Genomic DNA, 19618 nt, shown 5'->3' with positions numbered 1-19618 from the left:
CACCAGACTACTACCCCTAATATCCCACATCATCCCATCAGAGCCACCGGACTACTACCCCTAATATCCCATATCATCCCGTAAGCCAGAGCCACCAGACTACTACCCCTAATATCCCACATCATCCCGTCACAGCCACCAGACTTCTATCCCTAATATCCCACATCATCCCACTACAGCCACCAGACTACTACCCCTAATATCCCACATCATCCCGTCACAGCCACCAGACTTCTACCCCTAATATCCCACATCATCCCACTACAGCCACCAGACTACTACCCCTAATATCCCACATCATCCCATCAGAGACACTGGACTACTACCCCTAATATTCCACATCATCCCGTCAGAGCCACCGGACTACTACCCCTAATATTCCGCATCATCCCATCAGCCAAAGCCATCGGACTACTACCCCTAATATACCACATCATCCCGTCAGCCAGAGCCACCAGACTACTAGCCCTAATATCCGACATCATCCCGTCAGCCAGAGCCATCGGACTACTACCCCTAATTTCCCACATCATCCCGTCAGAGCCACCGGATTACTACCCCTAATATCCCACATCATCCTGTCTGCCAGATCCATTGGACTACTACCCCTAATATCCCACATCCTAACTTCCATACCAGGGATTCCTTTAAGAGAGGCCTGGAGTCAAAACCAAAGCACTGGATGGATTTGCCCTAACTTCTATACCAATGATCCCTTTAAGAGGGATGGAGGATGTATGATGGGTATATGGGAAGGAGGGGGGATTCATTTCTGTCCTGTGCTCTCTGCTCCTTTATGGGAGGCAGACAATGGCTAGGAGCTTATGTTCCCGGGGATGCTAAATTTCTCCCACCATGGCAGTGTCTGCTGAAGTGTTTTCGTGGAGTGAGAAAACTATTGCTCATAGCAACCAATCACAGCTCAGCTTCTTTGCTTAGTGATTGGTTGCAAGGAAAACTGTTGCTCATAGCAACCAATCACAGCTCAGCTTCTTTTAAACAGCGCTGGTGAAATGAAAGATGCTTCATGATTGGTTGGTGATACACACACATATTCTCTTTTATATAGAGAGATTTATTTACACGTTTTCTACTTAGTTAAATGTATTCTTTATGGTGGCACAACTCCTTTATTGGTGTTGCAGCCTCTGTGGCCTTTCAGAAAATGTAAAGTGTATGTACTAACAGACATGTGACACCTTAGATTGCCAACAGGTGGACGTCCTGTCACTAAGGATGGGAATTATGAAGGGAATTGCTTGCACCAGAAATGTTTAGGTTTTTCACAGCAAAAGGGGTGAATAAATATGCACATGCCATTTTTTAGTTATTTGATGCCATAAATTTAATTTATGCCTATTTTTTCTCACTTCACTTCACCAACTTAGACTATTTAGTGCTGATCACACACAAAATTGAATTACAAAAATATGTAAACACAAGGTGTAATGTAACAAAATAGGTAAAAAAAAAAGCCAAGGGGGTGAATATTTTTGCAAGCCATTGTATAATACATCTTCCAATTGTCGCATTGTTTGGCAGGTCATAGAAGGGTAGACCATTTTCGAGAACGCAGAGATGGGATCTCAGAAGCCACGTATTATCCCTTGGCTCATCGAACAGATCAACAGTCAGAAATATCCTGGTCTCAAATGGAGCAACAGAGAACAAACCCAGTTTCAAATTCCATGGAAACATGGCCTGCGGCAGGACCGCTGTGACGATGATGTGAAAATATTTGAGGTATGGTAACTGTTTGGTGATCTAGTAAAACTGGAATATATTTTCGGCCAGCTTTTTGAGTGTTTTTCAGACTTTAAGGCTATGTGCACACGTTGCGGAATTCCCGCAGTAACTTCCAGAATTCCATTCCACGGGAAAATCGCATTTTAATTTCCCGCGATTTTCCCGCTGAAAAACTAGCGATTTGCAAGCGTAATTAGCTTGCCGAATGCTAGCGTTTTCCAAGCGATCTGTAGCATCGCTTGGAAAACTGATTTACACTCGTCAATGCGGAAAGTAAGCAGAATAATGCATTCCCATGTGGGCGGAATCCCTGCGATTCCGCAAAATTAATGAGCATGCTGTGGATTTTTCCGCAATGCGATTCCGCCGCGGGAAAATCGGCAGCATTAGCACAGCATTGCGGAATCCCATAGGAATGCATGGGATGCTGTTTTTTTGCGTTTTCTCGGCATAAATGTGCGTTAAAAACGCGACGTGTGAACGCAGCCTGAAACCTTGAAAAGTGAGTGCAGCTCAGGCATTTTGGAAGGTACTACAAATTTGGCTGGTTCAAAACTTTGGACTTGTCTGGTGCCTTGTAGAAAGTTCTAAGTTTTGAGGTGGATTTGTCTGCTATCTCCATAGGCTTGGGCTATCGCCAGCGGAAGTTATGACCCCAACAAGGACGAACGCAACTCAGCTGTGTGGAAACGAAATGTCCGCTCTGCCTTGAATCGAAAAAATGAAATTAGATTGGTCGAGGATAACAGTTCAGATTCTAAAAACCCTCATAAGATTTATGAGATCCTCAGAGGACATATTGCTGGTGGTAAGTTCAGCTTTCGCACTCCATGCAGTGGGCTGCTCCTTCCTCTTGTAGCCATATTAAATATTTCTAATTGTTTAGAGTTTCTGGTTTATATTTCATGATAGGAAGACTGGGTATAATGACTGGCAAGTGTCTATTATTAATTAATTGCCTTCTGCTCGATCTCGAGCCATGGTGACTTGATGAATGAACAATCTGTAGGATGATCAATTTTCTGCAAGCCTAGATAGGTCCACCAGGGTCTTCTCTGCCTTTATCTTGATAGTCTCAAGCCATCGGGTTGCTGGTCTTACTCTTCGCCTTGCTCCTCCTATTCTTCCGACCATGATGTCCTTCTCCAGTAATTGCTCTCTTTGTACGTTGTGTCTGTACTGGATCCTAAAAACAGTCTTGGGCTAAACGATCTGTGTAGGTTGTATGACGTCTTCTCTCATGTCCTGTAAGTCCAACCACCCTAAACTTTAGAATTGAAGGACATAACTATCCAAGATGTTAGCAAGTGCATGCATATTGCATCCAGCATGTCAAAATGGAGCAATTCCTGAATGTATATCACTACTGCCAATGCTGGTGATGGCCATGATAGTGATGCCAAAATGGCTTTGACTTCTGACCCTTAGTTTCTGTCTTGTCCCTAAATTTGAAAATTTATCAAAGTTGCCACACTTCAGTCAGCCATCATGTGCCTCTAACAGCCACAGCTAGAGTGGAGCTCCACCCTCAGTTATTACCCTGTTAAATACCGCTATTGATCTCTGACAGCAGGGAGGTACATCATTCCATGATGTGCCCATCGGCACACCCATGGCGTGATCGTGGGGCGCTGATGGACTTTTATTAGGAATGAGCGAGCATAATCGTGGGAATGCGGTACTCGCGATACTCGGAACATAGCGAGTATTTCACTACTCGCCTCGCACTACTCAGATCTCCCGCCAGCAGTTGCCAATCACAGTAATGCCGCAGCCTTCTTGGTTGTGGGTGGCATTACTATGATTGGCTGGCCGCCCAGCGTCATCATAGGCTATGAGTCATCATAGCCTGGCTCTAAGCCCTGCCGCCGCCGTTTTCTGCACATTGCATGCAGAACACAGCTAGTGTAGGGAGAGTGTGAGCAGCTGCTAGGGAGAGTTGTGTTTTTTTGTGCAAATCATCCAGAAATCCTCTGTAAAACATAAGGTCAGGGACTGAGTAGTGATAGTTTTTCCCAGCTATTTTTGGTGTCCCATTTACCCCTGCAGGGCAGTTTTTTTGTACTGTTGCGGTGCTGCTGCTGTGTTCACAGCAAATAGAACGCACGCACGGTACTGCACAACTGACACGCAGCCAGCTCCTCTATCTTGTTTGGTGACTGTGGTGCGTAATCTTGACTTAAACCTCAGGACAATTTTTTTGGTGCTGTTGCTAGTGTTGAGCATTCCGATACTGCAAATATCGGGTATCGGCCGATATTTGCTGTATCGGAGTTCCGATACTAAGTTCCGATATTTTTACAATATCGAATACCGGAATCGGAAGTTCCCATAATGCAATGAGCCAGTTGTGTTAGCCATGTTAACTAATGGCATGGCTGTGATTGGCTGCTGAAATGATGTCATCATGATGCGCGGTCTGTGCGGGCCTGCCGGGGGTTGTGTGTGTGTGTGAGCAGGCATCGTCCGATGGGACTACAAGTCCCATCGGGCTATGCCTGCTACAATGACAGTGATTGACACATTAGCCAATGATGGGACAGTAGTAGTCCCATCATCCGGCTAATGTGTTGAATGTAAAAAAAAAAATACATACTACATATATACATACATACATACATACATACATACATACATACTACATACAGTTGTGGCCAAAAGTATTGACACCCCTGCAATTCTGTCAGATAATGCTCAGTTTCTTCCTGAAAATGCAAACACAAATTCTTTGGTATTATTATCTTCATTTCATTTGTCTTAAATGGAAAAACACAAAAGAGAATGAAGCAAAAAGCAAAACATTGATCATTTCAAACAAAACTCCAAAAATGGGCCAAACAAAAGTATTGGCACCCTCAGCCTAATACTTGGTTGACCAACCGCTTCCGGTAACCATCAATGAGTTTTTTACAATGCTCTGCTGGAATTTTAGACCATTCTTCTTTGGCAAACTGCTCCAGGTCCCTGATATTAGAAGGGTGCCTTCTCCAAACTGCCATTTTTAGATCTCTCCACAGGTGTTCTATGGGATTCAGGTCTGGACTCCTTAGAAGTCTCCAGTGCTTTCTCTCAAACCATTTTCTAGTGCTTTTTGAAGTGTGTTTTGGGTCATTGTCCTGCTGGAAGACCCATGACCTCTGAGGGAGACCCAGCTTTCTCACACTGGGCCCTACATTATGCTTCAAAATTTGTTGGTAGTCTTCAGACTTCATAATGCCATGCACACGGTCAAGCAGTCCAGTGCCAGAGGCAGCAAAGCAACCCCAAAACATCAGGGAACCTCCACTATGTTTGACTGTAGGGACCGTGTTCTTTTATTTGAATGCTTCTTTTTTTCTCCTGTAAACTCTATGTTGATGCCTTTGCCCAAAAAGCTATACTTTTGTCTCATCTGACCAGAGAACATTCTTCCAAAACATTTTAGGCTTTTTCAGGTAAGTTTTGGCAAACTCCAGCCTGGCTTTTTTATGTCTCGGGGTAAGAAGTGGGGTCTTCCTGGGTCTCCTACCATACAGTTCCTTTTCATTCAGACGCCGACTGATAGTACGGGTTGACACTGTTGTACCCTCTGACTGCAGGGCAGCTTGAACTTGTTTGGATGTTAGTCGAGGTTCTTTATCCAATACCCGCACAATCTTGCGTTGAAATCTCTTGTCAATTTTTCTTTTCCGTCCACATCTAGGGAGGTCAGCCACAGTGCCATGGGCTTTAAACGTCTTGATGACACTGCGCACGGTAGACACAGGAACATTCAGGTCTTTGGAGATGGACTTGTAGCCTTGAGATTGCTCATGCTTCCTCACAATTTGGTTTCTCAAGTCCTCAGACAGTTCTTTGGTCTTCTTTCTTTTTTCCATGCTCAATGTGGTACACACAAGGACACAGGACAGAGGTTGAGTCAACTTTAATCCATGTCAACTGGCTGCAAGTGTGATTTAGTTATTGCCAACACCTGTTAGGTGCCACAGGTAAGTTACAGGTGCTGTTAATTACACAAATTAGAGAAGCATCACATGATTTTTCGAACAGTGCCAATACTTTTGTCCACCCTCTTTTTTATTTTTGGTGTGGAATTATATCCATTTTGGCTTTAGGACAATTCTTTTTGTGTTTTTTCATTTAAGACAAATTAAATGAAGATAATAATACCAAAGAATTTGTGTTTGCAATCATTTTCAGGAAGAAACTGAGTATTATCTGACAGAATTGCAGGGGTGTCAATACTTTTGGCCACAACTGTACTTCATATATACTACATTCATACAACATACATTCATACAACATACATACATACATACTACATATATACTACATTCATACAACATATATACTACATTCACTCAACATACATACTACATATATACAATATTTATACAACATACATACTACATAATGCATACATACTACATTCATACAACATACATACTACATATATACTACATTCATACAACATACATACATACATTCTACATATATACTACATTCATACAACATACATACATACTACATATATACTACATACATACTACATTCATACAACATACATACTACATAATACATGCATACTACATTCATTCAACATACATACTACATATATACAATATTTATACAACATACATACTACATAATGCATACATACTACATATATACTACATTCATACAACATACATACATTCTACATATATACTACATTCATACAACATACATACATACTACATATATACTACATACATACTACATAATACATACATACTACATATATACTACCTTCATTCAACATACTACATATATACAATATTTATACAACATACATACTACATAATGCATACATACTACATATACTACATTCATACTACATACATACTACATATATACTACATTCATACTACATACATATATACTACATTCATACAACATACATATATACTACATACATACTACATTCATGCTCCATTCATGCTACATACATGCTACATACAATACATTCATACAATACATACATATAGACATACAGTACATATAGCATAGAGTACATACTCACCATCACTTGTCGCTTTGATCCCCGAAGCCAGTGTCATCTGTAAAAAATATTAAAATAACAAACAACCAATATACTCCCTGATCCGCAAAAATCCACGAGTGTCCCACGACGATCTCCTGCAGTGCATCACTGAGAGGTTACTCTAGTTCACTGGTCTCACTTTATGGCAAAAGCTGCGTGGGAACTTTCTCGCACAGCAATGCCAAAAGTGAGACTAGGGACTATTTTTTTACAGTGGCGGAGGAATGCAGTGTGGAAGGATACCTACCTCCCGTCATTGTATTTCTGGACTTGTAGTCCCATCGGACGATGCCTGCACACACACACAACCCCCGGCAGGCCCGCACAGACCCCCGAGAGGCCCGTACAGACCCCGTCCGCACACACGCACAGTCTCCGCCCACGCACCGCCCACACTCTCCCCCCCCCCCCCCTCTCGAACTGGATGTGCAAGGAAAGAAAAGGTTTATTTTCACTCCATAATTGTTTGGCCCTTCAGACCTGTCTTGATTCCTTCATCAACTATTATACAGCCCTGTGAGGATCCCCAAGGGCAAACCCACTGGACCGCGGCAACGAACCACCCCTGGGCGAGCGGACCAGGTGGACCACCCCCTATACAGGGAGCGTTAGGGGCAGGCCCAAGGGGAACTATTACCACGGCAGCTGGTACCCAGGGCGGACGCAGGTGGCACGACAGGTGACGGCGGACACAGGCGGCAGGAAAGGAGCCCAGGAACACAGGGCGACCTGGACTGACACAGGCGGCAGGACTGGCGGGACAGGAACCCGGGCTGGAATTCACAGGCTGGAGGACACAGACAAGACACGGGAGCTTGGACTGGAGACACGGGCAGGCAGGAGCTAGGAGAGACACAAGGAGAAGAACGTAAATCAGGCTGGCAGAGACGGGGGACAGGGAAGGCAGCGGAGCAGGCAGGGAGCGCAGGAATACGAGGGGCCAGAATCACGAGTGAGACACTTGTGACGATCATGCACCGCCAGGAGGAAGAGGCGGCCTGATAAGGGAATGTGCGGTGGGACTTTCGGGTCAGACTCCTCCAGAGCATAGAGTGGACCGGGAGGAGCGGCCGGCCTCACAGAGAGCGGTGTGCGCGGTAAGGTCTGCTGTGTGTGCACGCCTGACAGGAAGTTAACGCTGAGGCTGGAGCTGGAAAGAGAACGGGGAGGCGACGGGACGCCGTGGACCGGTGAGTATGTCGAGGCACGGGTAGCGGCAGCGCGGGCGGTGGCGTGACAGGCAGCGGCGTGACAGTACCCCCCCTCCTTACGCGCCCCCTTCCCAAGACCGGAAAGAAATCTTGCCAAAACCCGAGGAGCCTGGATGTTCTCCCAAGGCTCCCAAGATCTCTACTCTGGGCCAAAACCCTTCCAATCTACCAGAAAAAAGGTCCTCCCTCAAAGACATCATTAGCGGAAATAGGCCACGGAGAATGAGTAGTGGACGCATGGAACTGGTTGAGAACCACTGGTTTCAGAAGAGAAACATGGAACGACGTGGGGATACGGAGCGAGGCGGGAAGCTTCAACTTGTAAGAGACGTCATTGATGCGAGTCAAGACCTCGAAGAGTCCAATATCCCGGGGACCCAATTTATGCGAGGGGATATTTAGGCGGATAAATTTAGAAGATAACCAGACTCTATCGCCAGGATGATAGAGAGGTGGGTCCAAGCGCCTCTTATCTGCGTGTTTTTAAATCCTTACACGTGCTTGTTCGAGAACGGTCCTGGTCTCCTGCCAGATCCTGGAGAACTCCCCAGACAGAAGATCGGCGGCCGGCACACCCGAGACAGGAGGGACCGGTAATGGTACGCTTGGATGTTGCACGTAGACGATAAAGAAAGGAGACTTGGAAGAAGATTCGTTGGAGTGATTGTTGTATGCAAATTCAGCCCATGGAAGTAAGTCTGACCAGTCGTTCTGGTGGGCGTTAGAGAAGTGACGGAGGTAATTCACCAAAATGTGATTAGTACGCTCTGTTTGGCCGTTGGTCTGTGGGTGATAGGCAGAGGAGAAATCCAGCGTGATGTTCATAAACTTGCAGAGCGCTCTCCAGAACCGAGAGGTGAACTGGACTCCCCTGTCCGAGACGATTTGTTGAGGGAGACCGTGGACACGAAAAATATGGTGGATGAAAACTTACGCCAATTCGGGTGCCGAGGGTAAGCCGGGAAGAGAGATGAAATGAGCCATCTTGGAGAATCTATCCACAATGACGAAGATAAAGGTGCAGCCTGAAGAGCGAGGCAGATCAGTAATAAAGTCCATAGCAATGTGCTGCCAGGGAGCCAAAGGGACTGGAAACAGATGCAAGAGGCCTGAAGGTAACTGGCTGGGAACTTTGTTCTTGGCACAGGATGGACATGAAGCTAAAAAACTTCGAACATCTTGAGGAAGAGTAGGCCACCAGTAGTAGCGGGACACGAGGAGAAGAGTCTTTTTGAACCCAACATGACCTGCAATTTTGGAGGCATGTCCCCAGCGCAAGACTCATCTTCTATTGTTCTCTGGAACTAAAAGTGAAGATAGACTGAGGGGTGTCACCGTGATGAGTTTAGAAGGGTCCATGATGTGCGCTGGCTCCTCCTTCTCTGTGTCGCTGGCAAGAATGGATCTGGACAATGCGTCAGCCTTGAGGGTCTTACTACCCGGATGGAAATGAAGCTCAAAATCGAAATGGGTGAAGAATAGGGACCAGCGAGCGTGCCGAGGATTAAGCCTCTGTGCCGATCGGATGTATGCCAAATTTTTGTGGTCTGTATATATCTTAAAAGGGTGTGCGGCCCCCTCCAATAAATACCTCCACTCCTCCAATGCCAGTTTGATGGCTAATAGCTTCCGGTCGGCAATGGAGTAGTTTCGTTCTGAGGTGGAGAATGACTTGGAGAAAAAGCCACAGGTGACAAGCCGACCAGAATAGGACCTCTGGGAAAGTACTGCTCCGGATCCGATGGCTGAGGCATCCACCTCCAAAATAAAAGGTTTGTTGACCTCTGGGCGATGGAGTACGGGAGCTGAGGCGAAGGCTTGTTTCAGGGTAAGGAAGGCGCCTTCAGCCTCCGTGGACCAAGCGTGGGGGTTGGCCCCTTTGCGAACCAGAGCGGAGATGGGGTCTGTCAAGGAAGAGAAGTGAGGGATGAACTACCGGTAGTAATTTGCGAACCCGAGAAATCGCTGAATTGACTTGACCCTGTGAGGACGCGGCCATTTGAGCACGGCAGACACCTTCTCTGGGTCCATGCATAAGCCTGAGTCAGAGATGATGTACCCCAGGAACGGAAGAGACGTCTGTTCGAAGGCGCACTTCTCGAGTTTAGCATACAGGCGATTCTCCCTCAAGCGCAGCAGAACCTGACAGATGTTCCTTCTGTGGGTAGACAGATCGAAAGAAAAGACGAAGATATCGTCCAGGTACACCACCACACAAGAGTATAGGAGATCTTGGAAAATATTGTTCACAAATTTTTGGAATACCGCGGGAGCATTACATAAGTCGTAGGGCATGACTAAATATTCATAGTGACCGTCTCTGGTGTTAAAAGCGGTCTTCCACTCGTCACCGGAGCGAATACGGATGAGGTTGTAGGCCCCACGGAGATCTAGTTTGGTGAAGATTCGTGCACCCCGCAGCCGATCAAACAGCTCAGGAATGAGCGGGTGCGGGTACTTGTTCTTGATAGTGATATTATTGAGACCCCGGTAGTCAATGCAGGGAAGAAGGGATCCATCCTTTTTCTTGACGAACAAGAAACCTGCGCCTGCGGGTGAAGAGGACTTCCGGATGAAGCCTCTAGCCAGATTTTCCTGGGCGTAGTCAGTCATGGCTTGCGACTCGAGAGGATTCAAGGGATAAATTCAGCCCCGGGGCGGAGTTAATCCCGGAACGAGATCAATTGGACAGTCATAGGGACGATGCGGGGGCAGGCTCTCTCCGCCTCTTTCTTGTTGAACACATCCGCGAAGGACCAGTAGGCCGAGGGTAAGTCTGCAGGCATAGTAGAAGACTGAGAAGAGCTGACTGGCTGAACTGGAAGCAGGCACCTGGAGTGGCAGGTTTGACCCCAACGTAGGATGTCACCAGATCGCCAATCGAGGACGGTTTTGTGCATCCTTAACCAAGAGGAGCGTGTGGGACAACGAGGGCAGTACGAAGAAGGCTATCTTCTCCCGATGCAGGGCTCCGATCTGTTGGAACCTTTTGACCGCCTCCAGGTGGATGAAATTCCCCGCTGCTCCAGAATCTACACTGTGTTCAAATTATTATACAAAAAATATTTCCTCATATTTTCTCTAAATTACCTATATGAATTGCAGTCATTGTTATTTTCCAGTCATCTAATATTCTAGTATAATTGCAATGTTTTTGAACAAACTGCCTATGAAAACAGTATATTTTTAAAAATAATAAACACTCAAAATGCATGTTACAAATTATTATGCACAGCAGTGTTTTCAACCTTTTTTATTTTTATTTTCAACAAAAAATGGTCAATTGTGAAATTATAAGCATTATCAGCTTATTACAAAATGAAATCAAACAGTTTTCAAGTCAAAACATTATTCTAGGTGATGTTACATTTACACATAGGACCCCTTGTTCGAAAGAAGCTTCTGAACTCTCTCGTCCATTGAATTTGTCAGTTTTTGGATGGTTTGTGCTTCAGTTGTTTTGCATATGGATAGAATACCCTCCCAGAGCTGTTGCTTAGATGTGAACTGCCTCCTGCCCTCATAGACACTCCTTTTGATGATGCTCCAGAGGTTCTCAATGGGGTTGAGGTCAGGGCAAGATGGTGGCCACACCATAAGTTTGTCCTCTTTTATGCCCATAGCAGCCAGAGATGCAGATGTGTTATTTGCAGCATGAGACGGTGGATTATTATGCATGAAAATGATCTTGCTGCGGAAAGCACGGTTCTTCCTCTTGAACCATGGCAGGAAGTGCTGTTTTAGAAACTCCACATAGATTATGGAGTTCATCTTTACCCCTTCAGGGATCCTAAAGGAGCCGACAATCTCTCTCCCCATGATTCCAGCCCAAAACATTACTCCACCTCCTCCTTGTTGGCGCCTTAGCCATATTTTCATGGGGTGTCCATCAACCAGCCATCCTCCACTCCATCCATCTGGACCATCGAGCGTTGCACGGCACTCATCGGTGAACAAAACAGTTTGGAAGTCAGTCTTCATGTATCGCTTGGCCCACTGGAGCCGTTTCTGCTTGTGTGCAGTGGATAGAGGTGGTCGACAGGATGGCTTACGCACAGCTGCAAACCTCTGAAGGACCCTGAATCTTGTTGTTCGGGGGACTTTGGAGGCACCAGCAGCTTCAAAAACTTGTCTGCTGCTATGACAAGGCATTTTTGCAGCTGCTCTTTTAACCTGACGCAATTGCCTGTTGGAAAGAGTCCTCAATTTTTCCTTATCAGCACGCACACGTGTGTGCTGGGAATCAGCTACATACTTCTTGATTGTGCGATGATCACGATGAAGTGTCTTGGCAATGTTGATTGTAGTCATGCCTTGACCTAAATACTCCACAATTTGTTGCTTCTCAGCAGCCGACACATCCTTTTTCTTTCCCATTTTGGCAAAAAATGTAGGCTGCTTAATAATGTGAAACAGTCTTCTTAAGTAGTCTTGCCTTTATTTGGACACACCTGCCAAACTAATTTGCACAGGTATCTGCATTTGCTTTCAGTGATATAAAGAGCCCTGACACACATCACCATCAATGAGTTTAAATGACAAACAAAAAAATTCTAACCTTATCACTCCTAAACTCTTTTTGCATAATAATTTGGAACACAGTTTATATAGGCCACTTCAGAGATGTGGCTGGACCCTAGATTCAGTAAAACGGAGAGAGTCTAGAGTAGAGAGGTATCATTAACACCTAGGGAGGCCTCTCTTACCTGTCCTAGGTGGAGGCGTTTCTCGGTCTCACCGGACAGGAGCGCAGAGGATGGAAGGAGCTGCCACAATATAGGCAAAGACCCTGGGCGAGTCTCTCTTGGCGGCGCTGCTCTGCTGGTTTGAGACGATCCACCTGCATAGGTTCTGGTACCGAGGCAGAAGAGGTGGAGGCGAATCACGAGCGGGGAGGACTGCGTGTAGCTGGAGACAAACGGGGAAGTCTTCTCTCCCTGGCAGCCTTGCGGGAGCGCTCCTGGAAGCGTAAGTCAATGCGAGTCTCCAGAGAAATGAGATCCTTCAAGGACGTTGGTGTGCCACGACCTGCCAGCTCGCCCTTAATTCGTGCAGATAAACCCCGCCAAAATGCTCCCACCAAAGCCTCATTGTTCCACCCCAGCTCGGAGGACAAGGTGCGGAACTGAATAGCGTACTGGCCAACGGTAAGAGTGCCCTGGCGGAGACTAAAAAGAGACTCCGTGGTAGAGGCCAGACGCCTGGGCTCGTCGAAGACCTTAGGAAAAGTCTCCAAAAAGATGGAGAGCTAAGAGACCACAGGATCATCTCTCCCAGAGAGGGTTCACCCAGGCCAACGCTTCATCCTTCAAGTGGGACACCATGAAAACCACCTTAGCTCGGTCAGTGGGGTACTGTTGCGGCAACAATTCAAAGTGCAATTGGCACTGGTTTAGGAATCCGCGGCACAATTTGGGATCTCCGCCATACCGCAGAGGTTTAGCTAAGCGGGGTGGCGGATGTGGAACCGAGGCCTGAACAGGGGCAGAAGCAGTGGACTGGAGGGAAAGAAGTCGGTTATCCATGGAGGCCATATAATTTAAGATATGGGCCTGGGTATCGCATTGCTGGGCAAGCTCCTGCTGGAGACCAGCCAGCTGAGACGCATTTCCAGGGTCAGAGGGCTCTAATGCCATCAAGCGGGACTCCATGGTTTTAAGAAAGGCCATGATCTGGGTCTGATTTTCACGTAGGAACGCTAGTTCCTTTTGGGCAGAAGCTAAGGTACCAACGGGGTCCATGGCCTGATTGTGCTGTGAGGATCCCCAAGGGTTAACCCACTGGACCGCGGCAACGAACCATCCCTGGGCGAGCAGACCAGGTGGACCACCCCTATACATGGAGCGTTAGGGGCAGGCCCAAGGGGAACATTACCCAGAGCGGACGCAGGTGGCACGACAGGTGACAGCGGACACAGGCGGCAGGACAGGAGCCCAGGAACACGGGGCGAACTGGACTGACATAGGCGGCAGGACTGGCGGGACAGAAACCCAGGAACACGGACTGGAAACACAGGCTGGAGGACACGGACAAGACACGGGAGCTTGGACTGGAGACACGGGCAGGCGGAAGCTAGGAGAGACACATGGAGGAGAGCGTAAATCAGGCTGGCAGAGACGGGGGACAGGGAAGGCAGTGGAGCAGGCAGGGTGCGCTGGAATACGAGGGGCCAGAATCACGAGTGAGACACTTGTGACGATCAGGCACCGCCAGGAGGAAGAGGCAGCCTGATTAAGGGAATGTGCGGTGGGACTTCCGGGTCAGAGTCCTCCAGAGCATAGAGTGGACCGGGAGGAGCGGCCGGCCTCACAGAGAGCGGTGTGCGCGGTAAGGCCTGCTGTGCACGCACGCCCGACAGGAAGCCAACGCTGAGGCTGGAGCTGGAGAGAGAACGGGGACGCGCCGGGACGCCGAGGACCAGTGAGTATGTGGGGGCACGGGGGGGCGGCGGCGCGCTGTGCCGTGACAGGCAGCGGCTTGACAAGCCCCTTGGGCTAATTTTTGGAGACACTATGGCTATGCCTGGACACTGGGCACTGCAATCTCTATGCTAGTAATTCTAGCTTCATCATAATTGTTTGGCCCTTCAGACCTGTCTTGCTTCCTTCATCAACCATGGTACAGCCTCTAGGGCTAATGTTTTGAAGACACTATGTCTACGCCTACACCTTGGGCAGTGGCACAACAAGGACAGTAGTCCAAGCTTTATAATTGTGAATCCCTTGTGATGATGATGATGGGTGGCTTCTTCCTGCGTTAACCATAACACAGCCCCTAGGGCAGATTGCTCTCCTTACACCACTTACACACTTAGCTGTCAGAAGATCGCCTCCATCATCACTCACTCTTACGGCACTTCTGATATATCAGTGGCACTGCGTAAGTGCCGTACGAGTCATAGAATCATAGAGTTGGAAGGGACCTCCTGGGCCATCTGGTCCAACCCCCTGCTCAAAGCAGGATTCGCTAAATCATCCCAGTCAGATGTCTGTCCAGCCTCTGTTTGAAGACTTCCATTGAAGGAGAACTCACCACTTCTCGTGGCAGCCTGTTCCACTCATTGATCACTCTAACTGTCAAAAAGTTTTTTCTAATATCTAATGTGTCTCCTCCCATTCAGTTTCATCCCATTGCTTCTAGTCTTTCCTTGTGCAAATGAGAATAAAGTTGATCCTTCTACAATGTGACAGCCCTTTAGATATTTGTAGACAGCTATTAAGTCTCCTCTCAGTCTTCTCTTTTGCAAACTAAACATTCCCAAATCCTGCAACCTTTCCTCATAAGACAGGGTTTGCAGACCGGTCACCATTCTGGTCGCTCTTTTCTGAACTTGCTCCAGTTTGTTGATGTCTTTTTTAAAATGTGGTGCCCAAAACTGGACACACTATTCCAGATGAGGTTTGACCAAAGAGGAGTAGAGGGAAATAATGACATCAAGTGATCTAGACTGTATGCTTCTGTTAATACGTCCTAGAATTGCATTTGCCTTTTTTGCTGCTGTATCACACTGTTGACTCATTCAGTCTGTGATCTATTAGTATACCCAAGTCTTTTTCACATGTGCTGTCACTTAGCCCTATTCCTCCCATTCTGTATATGCTTTTTTCATTTTATTGCCCAGATGTAGTACTTTGCATTTAAAAACCATTCTGTTAGTTGCCGCTCTGCCAGCAAAAAACCACAGGACTTCAAATAGTGTTTGTACATTATAGTGAAGCAGTGGTGCACTCGTGCAGCCCCTGACCAGGTGCCCCCATGTTATATACATTTGTTTACAGCATACATTTTTTTTTTCAACATTTACACATTTTTTTAATCTTTTCCTCAGCCCCCAGACCGCTTTGTAGGGTCCAGCAGACAATTACTCGCATTTTCCATTGACTATCATTGGACTCGCTAATCGTACCGAATACCTGAGTATTATAGTATACTCGGTACGAGTATAGCGAGTCCGAATACATCACTACTCGCTCATCCCTAATTTTTATGAGAGCCAGGGGTCTGCTGAAGTTGAATACCTCGGTGCCTGTCATTAAGATCCTCCTGTGAAAGCCAGCATTTAGTTGGTGTTTATGGGAGATTTTAATTTTACACTTGTGGTTAAAAGTTTACATACCCTAGCAGAATTTTTGCTTTCTTGACCTTTTTTTCAGAGAATTAGAATGATAACACCAAAACTTTTTCTCCACTCATGGTTAGTGGTTGGGTGAAGCCATTTATTGTCAAACTATTGTGTTTTCCCTTTTTAAATAATAATGACAACCCAAAACACCCAAATGACCCTGATCAAAAGTTCACATACCCTGGTGATTTTGGCCTGATAACATGCACAAAAGTTGACACAAATGGGTTTGAATGGCTACTAAAGGTAGCATTTACACCTGTGATCTGTTTGCTTGTAATCACTGTGTGTGCATAAAAGCTGAGTGAGTTTCTGGGATCCAGACAGACTCATGCATATTTCATCCAGCCACTGACGTTTCTAGATTGTAAGTCATGGAGAAAGCAAAAGAAGTGTCAATGAATCTACGGGAAAAGGTAGATGAACTGTATAAAACAGGAAAGGGATATAAAAATATATCCAAGGAATTGATAATGCCATTCAGCGGCGTTCAAACTGTGATTAACAAATGGAAAATCAGGGGCTCTGTAAAAACAAAACCACGGTCAGGAAGACCAACAAAAATTTCATCCACAACTACCAGGAAAATTGTTTGGGATGCAAAGAAAACCCCACAAATAACATCAGCTGAAATACTGGACTCTCTGAAAACTAGTGGTGTGGCTGTTTCAAGATGCACAATAAGGAGGCACTTGAAGAAAAATGGCCTGCATGGTCGAGTTGCCAGAAGAAAGCCATTACTGTTAGGGTTCTAGGTAGAAACCCAAGAGTGGACCCTCTGGGTCGTGGCTCCAGAGCCCCGGAGGGCGAGCGGACCAGGTGATGACCACCCCCTATACAGGGAGTGTTAGGGGCAGGCCCAAGGGAGATGAAACCACGACAGCCGGAACCAAAGGGACGACCCGGGGTAAATACAGGAGAGCAGATCAGAGTGTGGGAAGGTAAACGAAGGGTAGAGTAGATCCAAGGTAGCAGGAAGCAGGCAGTGGAAGCCAGAAGGGTCAGGACGGAACCGGGACTGGACCTAGGGAATGAGACAAAGAACGAGATAGGGGAAGGAGCGTAATGTACAGGAGGCAGGCAACAATAGGGGCAGAGGTACAGGAGAGGGACCGGACCAGGGAACACAGGAGGAGGGAAAACAGAGGAACCAAGGAGGAAGGTAGGCAGTGACAGGGAGACACGGGAGCAGGCTACAGACGGGGACCAAGGCAGAGAGCAGAGCGCAGTACAGAGGGTGCGCGGGGACCTGATGGCCAAGGGTGACGCTGCGCAAGGATAGCAGGCGCCACGGGCTAAGACACACAGGGGTCTTACCTGTCCCGACGCCCATCTGAAATACCCGGTGGGCGCGCCATGATGGGGCGGAGCCACCGGGTCACGTGCCCCCAGGATGCACAGAGGCCGAGGAAGGGCGAGCGCGCATGCGCGGACCTCCGACGCGCCGAGCCCCTGCAAAGCCAGACAGGGGACGTGTGAGAGCGGAGAGGGGGAGCGCCGGCAGGAAGAGGACCCCAGGTGAGCGCTGGCGGGTGCAACAATAACTGCGCAAATACCACAAAGTATCTCGCCTACAATACGCAAAACACCACAGAGACAAACCGCAAAACTTCTGGAACAAGGTAATTTGAAGTGATGAGACAAAAATTGAATGTTTTGGCTACAACCATAAACGTTACATTTGTAGAGAGGTCAACAAGGCCTATGATGAAAGGAACACCATTCCTACTGTAAAGCAAGGTCAATCGCTGATGTTTTGGGGATGTGTGAGCTATAAAGGCACAGGAAACTTGGTCAAAGTTGAAGGAAAGATGAATGCAGCATGTTATCAGCAAATACTGCTGTCTGGGACGTACCTGGACGTTCCGACATGACGACAATCCAAAATACAAGGCCAAGTTGACCTGTCATTGGCTACAGGAGAACAAAGAGCTGGTTCTGGAGAGGCAATCTCAGTCTCCTGACCTCAATATCATTGAGCCACTCTGGGGAGATCTCAAGCCCGCAGTTCATACTAGACAGCCCAGGAATTTACAGAAACTGGGGGCTTTTTGCCAAGAAGGGTGGGCAGCTTTAGCGTCTGAGAAAATAAAGAACCTCATCCAGAACTACCACAAAAGACTTCAAGCTGTCTTTGATGTTAGTGGGGGCAATTCACGGTATTAAGAAATGGGGTATGTAAACTTTTGATCAGGGTCATTTGGATGTTTTGGGTTGTCATTATGATTTAAAAAGAGAAAACACAGTAGTTTGACAATAAATGGCTTCAACCAACCACTAACCATGAGTGGAGAAAAGTTATGGTGTTATCATTCGAATTTGCTGAAAAAAAGGCCAAGAAAGCAAAAATTCTGCCGGGGTATGTAAACTTTTGACCACAACTGTATAATTAAAATCTCAATTTCCCATGAACACCAGCTAGATGCTGGCTTTCACAGGAGGATCTTAATGATCCCCTTTACCCTATTAAAAATAAAACCATTTGGTATCCGATCTTTCAAAATATACAATAAATTAATCTGAACAGTAAGTGATATCACAAAAAAGAGATCCAAACACCAGAGTTCTGATTTTTTTTTTTTTTTTGACTGCTGCAACATTGTAACAAAATGCAACAAGAGGCTATCAAAACGATGTATCTACCCCAAAATTTTATCAGTAAAAACGTCTGCTGAGGGCGCAAAAATAAGCTCTGACAACCCCAGATCCCGAAAAATGAAACTGTTATGGGCCTCAGTAAATGGCGACACAAGAAAAGTTTGTTTTTTGTTTCATAATTTCTGAAATATTTTTCACCTCTTGAATAAAAGAAAAACTATACATGTGTAGTATCTGCGCACTCGTACTGACCTGAAGAATCATATTGTCTGGTCAATTTGCTTGTATAGCGAACATGGTCAATAACAAAAAATAATTGTGAAATTGCACTTTATTTTATAATTTCAATGCACTAGGAATTTATTTTTGCTTTCCAGTGTATCACATGATAAAATGAAAAATCTCATTCAAAAGTTCAACTCGTTTTGCAAAAAACAAGTCTCAGCCTTAAATGCATAGTGCCAAACATAGGGAGGTTTTTTTTGTTTGACCCATGAGAAATATTTGCTCTCCCTACAGAACTACTAAAAACAGTGCCCCTAGTGGTCAAATGAAAAGGAATTTTTTTAATCAATAAAATAAGTGTTTTCTCTTCAGGTGATGCAGCGCCTGAAGATTCATACATGGGTGACAGCATCAGTCCAGCTACTGAAGTAACCACCTGGAGCAGCCCAGGAAGCCAGATCGCTGTGGTTAGTTGGTTTGCGTTTCCGTACGTAACTTCCACAAAACGATTGCAGCATCCAACCTCTACAGTATGTGGTTGGTCCGCCATTATGCCGACGTTCTCCATTAGAAATCTCAAGCTGACATTACTAATACGACTTTACAATACCACAGTCGCGGTGGCCGTGTTGGTAAGAACATTGTTAAGATTAA

At 46.3% G+C, this 19618-nt stretch overlaps 1 protein-coding gene across 1 annotated transcript in view; it reads left to right on the top strand.

Moving 5' to 3' along the window:
• Positions 1–19618, top strand: part of LOC141085466 (interferon regulatory factor 3-like) — a 51506-nt gene that overhangs the window by 11592 nt on the left and 20296 nt on the right. Inside the window, exons 2-4 of the mRNA XM_073570851.1 lie at positions 1543–1743; positions 2371–2554; positions 19337–19431. Of these exons, the coding sequence (XP_073426952.1) occupies positions 1579–1743; positions 2371–2554; positions 19337–19431 (444 nt within the window). The 5' untranslated portion in view covers positions 1543–1578. The remainder of the gene's footprint in view (positions 1–1542; positions 1744–2370; positions 2555–19336; positions 19432–19618) is intronic.

Source organism: Dendrobates tinctorius, unplaced genomic scaffold (genome assembly GCF_039654945.1).
Source record: "Dendrobates tinctorius isolate UK_male_01 unplaced genomic scaffold, ASM3965494v1 ptg000028l, whole genome shotgun sequence".
NCBI classification, from domain to species: Eukaryota; Metazoa; Chordata; class Amphibia; order Anura; family Dendrobatidae; genus Dendrobates; species Dendrobates tinctorius.
Note: the sequence above shows the minus strand (reverse complement) of the source record. Positions and strands in the feature narration are given on the sequence as shown.